This window comes from Cyprinodon tularosa, unplaced genomic scaffold (genome assembly GCF_016077235.1).
Source record: "Cyprinodon tularosa strain WSP-4 unplaced genomic scaffold, ASM1607723v1 ctg210, whole genome shotgun sequence".
Classification (NCBI taxonomy): domain Eukaryota; kingdom Metazoa; phylum Chordata; class Actinopteri; order Cyprinodontiformes; family Cyprinodontidae; genus Cyprinodon; species Cyprinodon tularosa.
This window is the reverse complement of record NW_024038779.1, coordinates 1,243,086-1,255,608: the sequence shown is the minus strand read 5'-3', so window position 1 is coordinate 1,255,608 and position 12,523 is coordinate 1,243,086. Positions and strand designations below refer to the sequence as shown.

Below are 12,523 nucleotides of genomic sequence, written 5' to 3'. Positions count from 1 at the left end.
TACCAAGAGGGGGTGTCCGGCACACTCCACCCCCCCTCCAGGAGATAGACGGTGCCAGCACACCCTCCCCCTTCGACAACCCTCAACCCTCAATGTCTAGATGCGAGAGGGGATGGAGGAGGCCGACCGTGGTGAGGCCCATAAAATAAGCCCCCCCCCGGTGGCCCTGACCCCCACCCCCCGAAAATGCCCTACATAGATGTGTGTTGTGAAAATGATGTAGATGGAAGTGTCTAAAATGCAAAATAAAATTGGGGTGGGGGACGTCATCAGAAGGTGTGGCCCTCCAGTAACGACCCCCTCCCCAAAAACCTACATGTGTGGCCGAGTGATGGAGCAGGCAGAGGGAGGATTTCGGGGATGGGGAGCAAAGGACTGGGGTGCCTGCTGCACTCCCAGGGAGCCAGCTCCCCCGCTGACTCCAATAGGCACCCCCGTTCCCCGAGAGCCCCCCCAGAGAAGGGGGCCCCACCAGTTTCACCACCATAGCCCGGGGGCACGGGACCGGCAGCAGGACCCACCAGCCAGCCGGGCACGGAGCCGACTCCACCACCCCCCCCCCCGTCCTGTCCATCCAAAAAAATAATAATAATAAAAAAAATAAATAAATAAATAAGTAGATAAATAAATAAAATTAAAAAAAAAAAATAAATAAATAAATAAAAAAATATAAAAGGAAGATAAGAAAAAAAAAAATAATAATAAATAAATAAATGAATAAGGGAAGGGACAATCCCAGCCGGCCAGCCAACGCGCAACACGCAGAGCCCCCACCCCGGACGAAGCCCCACCAGGGGGCAGCACGGACCAGGACCAAGACAGGGAGCCAGACCCAAAGCCCTTCAAAGATCTTCTTCCCTCTATCACCACCCCCCACCCCCCCTCCGGAGATGTAATCCCTCCCCTACAATAACAATCAAGCTACTCACCACACAAGCGACAGAAGACATCCAGGCCGAGATCATACCTACTCCCCCTCCCTCCCCTTCCCCCACTTACAGAGTGCAAACCCGTGAGGGGGTAAGCACTTGCCATAGGTGTTAATGTCCATGCCCCCCCCCCAGCCCAGCAGGCCCCGAGGCACCCCGGCACACCAGAGGCCGTGGCAGCAGGGACAGACAGCCAGGCGTACACCGGCCCAGAACCCAAGCAGCACTCCCCACAGAACCCGAACCCCCGAACCCCCACCGGGGACCCCGCCCAAGGGCAATGCGCCCCAGGGATCCCAGGCCCAAGGAGCCACCCCAGACCCACCCCGCAGTAGGGCCGGGCAATGCCCAAAAACCCCCGGCACCGGCACCGGCGCCAGCACCCCCACCCCGACCCCGGCCCCCGAACGACTCCCCCCAACACCGGTCCCACAGCACCAATCCGAAGAAGAAGAAAGCCACACAACACAGCTAAGCGCAAATCCCGAGCCCCACTCCAAGCCCCGATCCCCCCGCCCACACACCCCCTCCCACACAAAAAACAAACAAAAACAAAAACAAAAAAATTATAATATTCTCCCCCTCACCGGAGAAGAACGGCCGCAAACAAGCCAGTGCCCAACACCCACCGCCACACCACGAGGACCCCTCCACCCAGATGCTCCTCCCCAGAAAAGTCAACATGCCTGCCCTCCCAGGAGACAGGCAAGCCCGCCGAACAGGAATCCCCCCGGCAGCGCACCGCCGGCATGCGGGGGCCCGAGCAGCCCCAACAGAAACAACACCGGAAGGCCGACAAGGACGAACCGACGGCACCAACCAAGCCCCCAGGCGGACTCCCCCACCCAAAAACACAACGAAACCACCCCGCCCCCACCGACCACAGCAAACACAGCCGCAAGGCAAAGCAAAGTGGCGGGATCTAAGGCTGAGGAGGCATTCAGATATCACTGCAGTGGTGTTGGATGCGTTAGTAAACATTATTTAGAAACTAGTGATAATAATGCTGTTCTTTGTCTCTACATTCCATTTACAAATGACGTTATGAGTAGATACATTTTTTTTGTCCCTTTATTTTCTAGTAGGAGGCTTTAGGGTGGTTTCAGCTGTAGATCGGTTTATTTAATTGATATAAATTGGTCTTCGATCATGCCAAAATGCTGCTTTAACATCAATGATTGCAGGGTCGTGGAGTTGAAGTAGCTGCTTCAATTGTCTCCCTCTGGCTTTCTTATAGTCCCTACAGATGGCACACACATCTGTTTATGTCTGCTCATCTCACCTGGTGCTGTAATTCTATTTAGGCTAAAAAAGGCACTATCTAAGCACTCTCAGGATGGATGCTTGGTGTATGTTTTTGCGTTTTATCTTGATAAAATAGTTTTTGGTCTTTTTTTATATGCGTAAAATATAAGGCATGTTTAAGAAATGAGTAAAATCTAAGCAATAGTAAAATAATCATCTTGAAACACTCAAAGACAAAACATTTTTCTTCCCACCATGCAAAGGGGTGAGCACGTTTTTTTATTTGCTTTTTTAAGTTTTTAGTGATAGCTTACATTTTTACAGGGGCTTGTGCATAAAAGTTCAACATGTTGCTGCTTTTTTTAGGTTCCGTCATTAAACAAACCATAGGATTTGTACAAATATACTGTTTATTGTCTTGATTTCACCATAAAGGAAAAAGGCAGTCGTTTGCTCCTTGCTTTAAAGGGCTCACGTTGATCTAAAAAATTCCAAATGTATCATCAGGGCACAGTGTTGAGTCTAAATATTCAACCTTGACAGGGTTTTACATAGAAGCCTAAAAATGAGTGTTTTGTTTATTGTATTAGTCTGACAAGTCTGGTTTTGACTGAGTAAAAGTAGCAGCCTAAATATTAAGACAGATGCATGTAGGAGACAAGCCCTTTGTGTCGGGGTGTGTGCTGAATGTTCCTAACGGCTGCTCCTGTCTGATAAGCTCAGCTAACTGAGGTTGATAGTGTTTTTCTTAGAGTGCTGATATCGACTTGCATTGATCATATTTCTTTTTAAACTTAACTATTAAGATCAGGGCAAAGAAATGTCATGGACGTATTCCTTACTTCGATATTCATCTTTTTACTCTTTAAACTTATCATCTCATTTGTCCGCTTGTTCCCTCTTTCAGTGACCAACAAGCATCACTTTGTCGACGGGCCTCTCCTCTACCAGTACCGGATGAACTTCCGCCGTCGCCGGCGGTTGATTGAGCTCCTCCAGGAACGCAGCCGCACCATCGCAGAGAGCCACGACAGCCCCTTCTGCCTCCGTAAACAGCAGTCTGATGGAGGCAACACCAGCTTCCTCTCAGGTACCGGCAGATTTCAAGTCTTTGCACGTCCCACCGAGTATCACCCATACCTGTTTTACCACTTCTCCAGGAGGATCTGTTGACATAGAGATGTCAACACCTTTGCTGGGAAGCTATAAATGAGGAAGAAGTTTGTTTATGTCCATATTAAAGCAGTAATCAAGCTATAAAGGTTGGAAATTACTCCTATCTCTGTTGTAAACAGTGACATATTTACCTAATTTGGCTTATCTCCTGTTGACTCAGATACCAGAACAGAGGCACACTCCCACTCACAAATTCTGGTGTCCATGGTTTTATGAAGATAACAGAGGAGTCCTGTTTGTGTTGCTATGTAGTATAACACAGTAAACTGACTTTAACCCCTACATTTTAAGGTATAATTTGTAGGGATATTTATTTGGATTTTCCGTCCTGTATTGTATGATATGGTCTGTGACCAAGGAGTTCTTCTTTTATCTTTTCTATTTAATAGTGTTTTAGTAAATTGCAAAAGCTGTGAAAGTTTGAAGACGGGATGTCAGTTTGACATATTCATTGGAGTCACCTTAACCTTTTCACAACGTGATGTAATTAAAGGGTAATATAGGTTGTTAAGAAACAGACTTTGGATTTGGTTGTTTTGATTATTTGTTTTTTTTCTAAATTCCAGATTTGTGGATTGCCCCTTGATTTTATTTTGATATTTTTTTTTTATGTTGCTGCATGTGACAAGCAAAGTTATATGTGTGCATTGTTTGCTTCATGTTTTCATTCCTTATAACTCTGACATTTAAAATAAGTTGGAGTTTTTCTGTGTTAGTGAGTCCCACTAAAGAGATCAAGGTGGCTGTTGGGATTCGCCGAAGCAGCATGAGCAGCAGCTGTGGCAGCAGTGGATACTACAGCAGCAGTCCGACACTCAGCAGCAGCCCGCCAGTTCTCTGCAACCCCAAATCTGGTAGGAAGACATAGAGCCACCGTCCAGCCCAATATTTAATCTGTTGTCGTTTGTTATATTCTGTCCCAACCAGGGGATTGTACTTATACAGTTTACAGTTTCTTCTCTGCTTTTAAATCAAATAGAAAATCTAACTAAAGTATTTTTCTGTTTGTAAGAATTAAACAATACATAAAAAAAAAACAGTAAAATGAGACAAAAAATGTCCCTCCAACATTTCAACAACACAGCATTAAAGATGCAGTTCTGGTCTTATATAACCAGAGCACCTTTTCTCTTGTATTTGCTGCGTCTCATCCAAGGCTGTAGGCCAGGGGTCTGCAACCAATAAAATCCAAACAGCGTGTTTTGCCTTGAGTCTGACTCATTAAAGTTGCTAAGAGCCGCAAATATTGAAGCTTTGTTGACAGATTGTGACCTTATTAAAAAACAAACGTACAAAAAAACGTATTATCTTTGTTCAATATCTGCTATAGGAAATCTGTTTCCATTTTATACAACCAAATGTTTATTTGTGTATTTGCCTTTAAAATAAGGTCAACTATAAAACATTTAATAAAGATGAACCAGATTTTTCTCCGTAGGATATTATTTGATGTAAAAAAAAATTAAAATAATAATTGTAATTGTAAAACAATTTCGAAACTCATAAGAAAAGTAGATCTAAAAACATGTTTTCATATTTTCATGTCATTCTGTTGTGTAAATCAAATCAAATATTATTTTTTTAAACCCAACAAAGCTTCTAAGACTGGTATGCAAGGAGGACACAACTAATAGTTGTGCCTATCAACAGATTCTCTTACGTAAGCTTTGGACTTCTGCACCTCCTCTAGAGTTCCCACGGTCAGCTTGGCTGCTAGATTTCATGATCTTGCTCATTAAACTGAGCCTCAACTTCATCTCAGACCTGTCTGCTGTGTGTTGTATTTATGCTGCTAAACTCACACAAAACTCTACTTTCTGGAGGTATTTGGATGCCTTGGAATTTATTCAGGGGTGTCATAATAAAGGGGCACGCCACACCTTTCAGATCCTTCTGAATCATACATTGCTTTGTGTTAGACTTTCACATAAATTATTGAAAAACTACATTGTTGCTTTTAGTTTTAATGTGACTAACAGTTAGAAAAGTCTTAGGTGTGAATACTTTAGCTCTGTACTATAACTTGAACAGAAAATAAAAGCCGTGCGGTGCAGTGTGGAGCACTTTTGCCTTGTAGTATGAGGGTCTTGGGTTTGATTCCCAGTCTTTCTGTTTGGAGTTGTTATGATCTCCCTGTACAGGCATGGGTTCTCTCTGGGTATTCCAGCTTCCTCCTGCGATCCTAAAAGATGACAATTAGGTTAGCTGGTGGGTCTAAAACCTGACCTGTCCAGGGTGTTCCCCTCCTTTCCACCATAGACTGCTGGAGATATGCACCATAATTTTGATCAATTGTTTTGCGCATTTAACTGTGATTCAACAAAAAACAATAGAATGAAATAATACTCAGCATTCAGTGATTTAATTTTATTTAAATGATTGGTATCAATAAATACAGTAACTTGTCTAAAAGCCTCCAAGCATCAAAACATATCTTTTAATGTTACCCTCTCTGTTTAGTGTCTAGGAATGATTTTCATACAAGAAGTTGTTCCATGTAAAGTTATGGAGATGTGTGGAACAATTTGGGGGAAGTTAAAGGAGCAGGAAGTAGCATGTCTGAGGCTTGTGTCAGCATGTGACCTTTTCTCACATTTTCTACCCTCAGGCAAACATACATGTTTTCAAACAGATGAATTACATGTTCAGTCCATATTCACAATGCTACAGCTTGCAGGAAACGGTTATTAACCATGCATCTATCATGTTGAGGTGTTTAGCTCTGTCTGACACTGCTTTGTATCGATATGTCTTTGTTAACAGTTGTGAAAAGGCACGTGACTCCAGAGGAGCTTCTGACACCAGGAGGGCCTTTTATTAAGAAGACGTTCACTGTATGATCACACAAACACTCACACAGCTTCACATAATATTATAATGCATTCAAATTCGAGCCTTTTTGCCTTGAATGTATGAAGGGCCCATTTACACAAAAACCGTTATAAACATTCCTGAAAAATACAAACATTCATTGTTAATATTTAGTTATGAGCAGATAAAGTTCCTGCTTATGTGATAATTAAGATTCTTTATACATCGCTCATGATCAAAAACAGTTAAATATCCTTTTTTCACCCTTTGTTTTGGTTTTGCTTCGCAGATTGTGGGTGATGCTGTGGGCTGGGGATTTGTGGTGAGAGGAAGCAGACCCTGTCATATCCAGGCGGTGGATCCTGGTGGACCTGCTGCTGCTGTTGGCATAAAGGTAACAGCTGGTGGGAAACTGAGCACTGTTATTTATTGCAAACAATGTTTTGATGGATATGTGGTCAAGTCAGGAGGAGGGGGATTTCTAAGGGAAAACATGCTAAATGAAAAAAAGAACTTTTGGTCTGTGAATGGTCATGATATGATGGTGGACAGCAAGGCTGGTTATATGCTAAGACACGAGGGGGTAATGTCCCATCTAATCAAACCTGCCAAAAATAACTGTATATTTTAGTGAAGTTCTTGTCAGGCTGTCATCTCACTCAGCTGAGAGCCTAAACCCTTCCTTTAAAGAAACGACCAATCAACATTCAGTATGCAAATGAGCCTGAAGAGCAAACAATGTCAGAGTTCTTCCTCACTAGGTGGTAACTTTGAGGAAGCAGAAAAGTCCCATGAAATTCTTAACAGATATTCATATTTTGAGACTTTTTAAATAGTTAACTATAAAAACAGAAGCAAATATGACATCTCTCTGTCATATCAATGGTTTGTTGTTCCTTTCCAAATGTGAGCGTGTTAGTGGAAACTTTAATCACATATGTACAGAGACAGGATCAACCATAATAACCCTAACACCATCTCTGCCAGTTTTGTCCAACTGAAATTGAACTGAATGGCAGCACAACAAAAACAAAAAATATTACAAAAAACTTTAAAAGAAACAAAACAAACAAAAAGAAAAGTTACTGTTTGTTATTCCGGTTTGAGAAAGTGTTTTTGTGTTTTTTTTTACTATTGATATCAATTTTCTGTTGTTATTAGGCTTAATTAGTTTGAAATGCATGATGTCCATCCAATAAGATAAATAGTGTGTTGGTTGTTCAATCTTAGATAAAGAATATCTTATTGTCCTACTTTATTATTCGTTAATTTCTCTTTGAAATAAGGATTTGCATGCCTCAGTGGCCATAGGAGCTATACTAGCAGGAGTTTTACTTTAGGCAGGGCAGCCAAACTAGGCTTGTTTTAGGGTAGAGGCCTGAGAAAGTGCAGTCCATTTTTGTGAAGTTGGATGTGGCGTATTTATTTATTTCATTCACTCGGTCATAAATATAAATATCTCATGTAACATTTACGAGAAATCATAAATGAAAAGGAGCATAAAAAAGTAAAACCTTTTATTCTCCCCATATTCACGTAAATAGAAAATTGGCTCCCAACCTCAGAGGACTGTTGCATAGAAGATTTAAAAACACAAAAAAGTAAATAAAAAGATAAACAATTAATCATGAGCTTAGGCAATGGTGTACTGATTCATCATCATTTTCAAATGTAATTTAAATGCAGAAAAAGGTTTAAACTGTTTTCTCTCACTGTCAAGATTGCTCCATAAACTGACACTAATGCACATCTTCTGAATTCAGAATGTAACTTTTTTAAAGTTTAAGCTTTTATCTATTATTTCAACCCCATGAAGTAAACACAAGTCAACAGTTATGGATAAGGTTTATAATGCATAATGTGTATGGATGAAGGTGCCCCCTTCACATTTCTGTATGCCCCTACATGTACCTTTGTCTAGAACCTGCCCTGGTCAATAGGTATGCATTAGAATCTGCATTTATCATCTTTCTGCATGGATGATTACCTGACATTTAGCAACGTTATGGTTTCACTTTAAAGAGAAAAATATCTCTGAGTCTAAGATTAACCTCAAACATTTGTTTGTAAAATCCACCCATTAAAGCTTAACAATACTTAGTGGAGAGACATTTTGCCTTAATTTTAAAGATTGAAACATTAGTGTAAAGATGGGGGATTTTATTGTTTTAGAAATAATGTTTTGGAAGAAGTTGGACAGCAGTCGAAAAAAAAAAGGAACAGTTTCTGTGGCCTCATTCCACAAAGGGAACATCGCAAGGACAGTGGTTAGAGATTTGTGTTGTCAAAAGGGAAAAAAAAACAAAAAAGAAAAGAGATTTAAACAGGGTAATATTAGCTCTGCTGCTTTGACTGGAAATGAAAATAGGTCAACAGGGGCTGTAGCAAAGAATTCTGGGGATTTCGCATATGGAGTTTTAGACTCAACGTTTAAAAAAAGAGAAGAAAAAAAACATTGGCAAAAACATTTTTAATTGGATCATTTGAGAAACATTAAGTTGAAGGTGAAGTTTTAGTCCCTCCACGGAAAGAGGAAGCTATTAGTTCTCCTTTAGTGATGTTATTACTATGTTATTACCATGGAAATATTATCTGTGTTGTTTCTAATGTGTTTCCTCACTGCTGATTTTAGAAAAGTCCTTGTGAGTCTATAGCAGTTCTATAAAAGTGAAGTCCTGCCACTTTAAAGGAGCAGTGTCCTGTTTTTTGACTTTAAATGCAAAGTCCTAATTTTGAATTGGTAAATCAAGGTTAATAAGAGTTTTCTCTTTAATTTATAATCTTGATTCATTATCATGACTCTGCTTTTGAGTCTCATAGTTGTGAATTGTAAATTTTGAACCTTCCTTTTGAAATGGAAGACTAATATTGCATGTTATTGTTTAGCTTTTAAACCCATAATGACAGTTTAAGATTTCAAAAATACAACTTCATAATTCAGATTTATTACTTAATTACTGATTATTATGAAACTGGATATCCTGACTTTTAGTCTAGTATTATAAATAAGGTTTTTTTGGCATCAATATTTTTACTTATAAAGTCAACATTTTTAAAGATATTGGCTTTAAAACATGTAGTCTTGACTTTTAATCTCGAATTTTTTACCAGATAAGTGTGTCCTTAAAATCCTCATAACTTAAAGATAAATGTTTACTTGAAATTCTCATAACTTGAAGTAAGCGTTATTATTTTGAGTAAACAATTGTGTTTTATCTTAGAGCACTGACTTTGAAAGTTAGCATATTGATTTAAAATAGCATTTATCATGTTGACTATCCCATTTTGTTCTTTTATGTGTGGCAGAAATTAGCTTCCATACAATCTGTCTCATAAGATCAGACCATAAGAAGTAAATCTCTCCACTCCATCTACACTGACAGATAACTCTGCTTGTGTGCAACAGCCCCAAAGGTTTATTTGCTTGCACCGCAAGCTCAGTGATGTGTAATGATTTGTCCAATTCAGGGAAGGATTTTTGAAACTTGTAAAGTGATGGCATTACAGCTTAGGAAGGAGGTTAATAGAAAGAACTGATCTATGGCTGCAGGTTGTAAAATCATTAACAGGATTTTCTTATGTCAGGTTAATCACCCACCACTGGGTCTTCCAAGTCATGTCAGTCTGCTTCATCAGGTATTTCAGCGTGTACTGAACGGTACACCCTGCTAGTAAATGTGTGCAAGACTGCTGCAGTCATTTTAGTGCAAAATGTGAAAACATTTTAACCCCGATGTAATAACTGTCACATCAAATACAGATTGTCTTTCTTAAACTGGATTGCGAGGACAACATGGATCTGGCTGCCTGCTAAGGTTAGAGTTTGACATTTTGGTAAACACTCTTGTTGAGACTCCCCTGGATTCCTGTTGTCACTTCAAGGTTTCCAGGAAACCTCTGCAAAATCCCCCCTACCCGCAGAGGTTTGCTTTTGTATCTCTCAGTAAAAAACACAGCTTGTGCACTTTAGTTTACATACCAGGTTAAAAAAACACAACAGTCTTAAGAACTGAAACTTGATATAACATCCATCTGTGGAGTCACAGATATCCCTTCATTTTATCTGTCTACATGCTGAAGTTTTGGCCCAAAATAAAATTAAAACTGGTCTAAACTTCCTTCCTCTCCAGTAACTAAGTTTGTAGGGGAGCATTTATTTATTTTTGCTCACGGACTCTTTTTTCTCAGTTCCTCTATGCCCTGATTAGCTCTGTTGTGAATGGTTAGCTTTTCCTTTAACGTGTAAAACTGATTTTTAACTGTTGCTACAATGAGCTGCAAAGTCAAGCTGGGCCCCTGCCAACGCTAATAATCCCAGAGCTTGGGAAAAAAAAAAAAAAAAATCAGCAGGGGGAGAGTCCAAGAGGAATGTGTATAGAGATAGTTAAACAGGTTGGGAGGAAACAGCAGTAGAAGAGACTGTTTTAGCATGCTTCATAGGATGCAGTTTTTCATCCATTTTTGGCTGTTTTTTTTTTTTTTTTGTTTTTTAAAGCTGCTTAAAAATGCTAAGCGAACCATCCAGGCTCAAAAAGGCAGCTGGACCAAGTAGGTGAACCAGCGCCTGCACTGAGATATCATCTTCCTGTGTCCTCTGAGTGGTTTCTTTTCGGCATTAATTCAGGAGAAACAAGAAAGTAGTTTTCTTTAATATGTTTTCATAGGCCAACTGAACCTTGAGGAAAAACCCAGCACCAATACGCTTTCTTCCCTCTCAGGTATACTGGTCATTCCGTGCCATTGCCCTACTAGAAGAGTCTTAGACCTGAGGTTTTGCACAACTTAAGATAATTCATGCATCCATTTGGAGACATTTGTTTCCGTTTTGACAACCAAATATTTGAAATATAAATCAGTTACAGACTCACACAGAAGGAAAAATAATCACACACATCCAGTGTATAAGATCTATCACAGGGAGAAAGCTTACGGTCCATAGAAAGGTGTGATTTGTCTGTTTATGTGTTAAAAGCTTCTCAGACATTTCAGACTGTCAGCAGTGTAGCTTAAGGCTCCGCTTTTATCCAGGAGGACATAACAAGGTTTTTATCTCTCTCTTTGTATGTAATTGATATTTATATGTTTTAAAGCTATACTTACAAACACAGAGCATTATCTAAGCTGTTTTTTTAAACGCATGAAGTCATCTTGCTATCAGTCACTGCTTTGTTGGAGCTTTGGTAATATCATGATAAGTCCCAGGTATAAGCAGCGTGGTTTGGGTGTGTCTGTCATGTTCTTAGAACTTCATTGCTGATAACAGTAATGACTCTATATGCCTGCTCACTGAAAGGTTTGCTCTGCTCGATGCTCCGCTGGTTACTATCCATGCAACAAGATCTCTGTGGCTTTAAAAGAAGTGTTGTGTCGCTAAGGATTACTCTGATGATGTCATCTAAATGTAGGATGCTTTCACTGGCTGCACTGACTAATAACACATGTTTTTACACAAAACCGTAAACAAAAATAAATGCTACAGGCTAGAATATGATCTAATAATCTGAGAGAATGAAACTAACCCTCCATTTTCTCCAGCAAAGCGTTATCACCACAGCCTTTTTTGTAGGCTTATGTCTTCCCTCTCTAAAGCATAATTTGGTCACTACTGTTAAAAATGTTCTCATGATATGAGTCCTATATTAGTTTACCTCATTGTCATTTTAAATGAACCATAACCTAAAACCTGCTTTAAGTGTCTCTTCATCCACCTCCAGGTGTGTCAGTTTGTGGTATCTGTGAACGGCCTAAACGTCCTCTCCCACGACTACCGGACCGTCAGCAACCTGATCCTCACCGGCCCTAGGACCATCGTCATGGAGGTGATGGAAGAGGAGCAGGTCTGACGAGTGCTGCCGAAACAAACCTGTATGAAACTAAAGCAGAGGAATTAGACGAGAACATCAAACTTCTCCAAACCAAACGGGGATAAGTTGCAACAAAGTTCTGCTTGGATGGTGATTTTAATAAACAGTTCAACCTACAGATACCTATTATATCTTAAGAAGGGAAACTGTAGGAACCCTGTTCACCAAACTCAAAGGTCTGTTCCAGATATAAAGTTGGGAGAAAAAAAAAGGAAAAACAAATGAAGAAACTGAATTTCTGTTTTTTATTTCTGGTTCTGACAGAATTTGAATGTTACAGGTCTTCATACAAAGCCTTTCATCGCAGCGTGGTTATAAACAATCATAAGGGAAACAGAGTAGAAGTTTAAATGGGAATAAACTTTTCAAGAATATCCTCCATACACTGCAAAAAATGTAAATCTAAATAAGTCATTTTTTCTTAAAATAAGTGCATTTTATCCTGATTTGAGGAGATAAATGAGAGACTTTGCCAGTGGAACAAGACAATTTACATTT

General features: G+C 40.0%; 1 protein-coding gene across 2 annotated transcripts in view; it reads left to right on the top strand.

Moving 5' to 3' along the window:
* Positions 1-12,236, top strand: part of LOC119783772 (DEP domain-containing mTOR-interacting protein-like) — a 36,150-nt gene extending 23,914 nt beyond the window's left edge. For both annotated transcript variants that reach the window (XM_038285429.1, XM_038285428.1), the window contains exons 6-10: positions 3,082-3,264; positions 4,067-4,204; positions 6,114-6,184; positions 6,451-6,555; positions 11,876-12,236. In XM_038285429.1, coding sequence (XP_038141357.1) covers positions 3,082-3,264; positions 4,067-4,204; positions 6,114-6,184; positions 6,451-6,555; positions 11,876-12,004 — 626 coding nt within the window. In that variant the 3' untranslated portion in view covers positions 12,005-12,236. The remainder of the gene's footprint in view (positions 1-3,081; positions 3,265-4,066; positions 4,205-6,113; positions 6,185-6,450; positions 6,556-11,875) is intronic.
* The last annotated feature ends 287 nt before the right edge of the window (positions 12,237-12,523 follow it).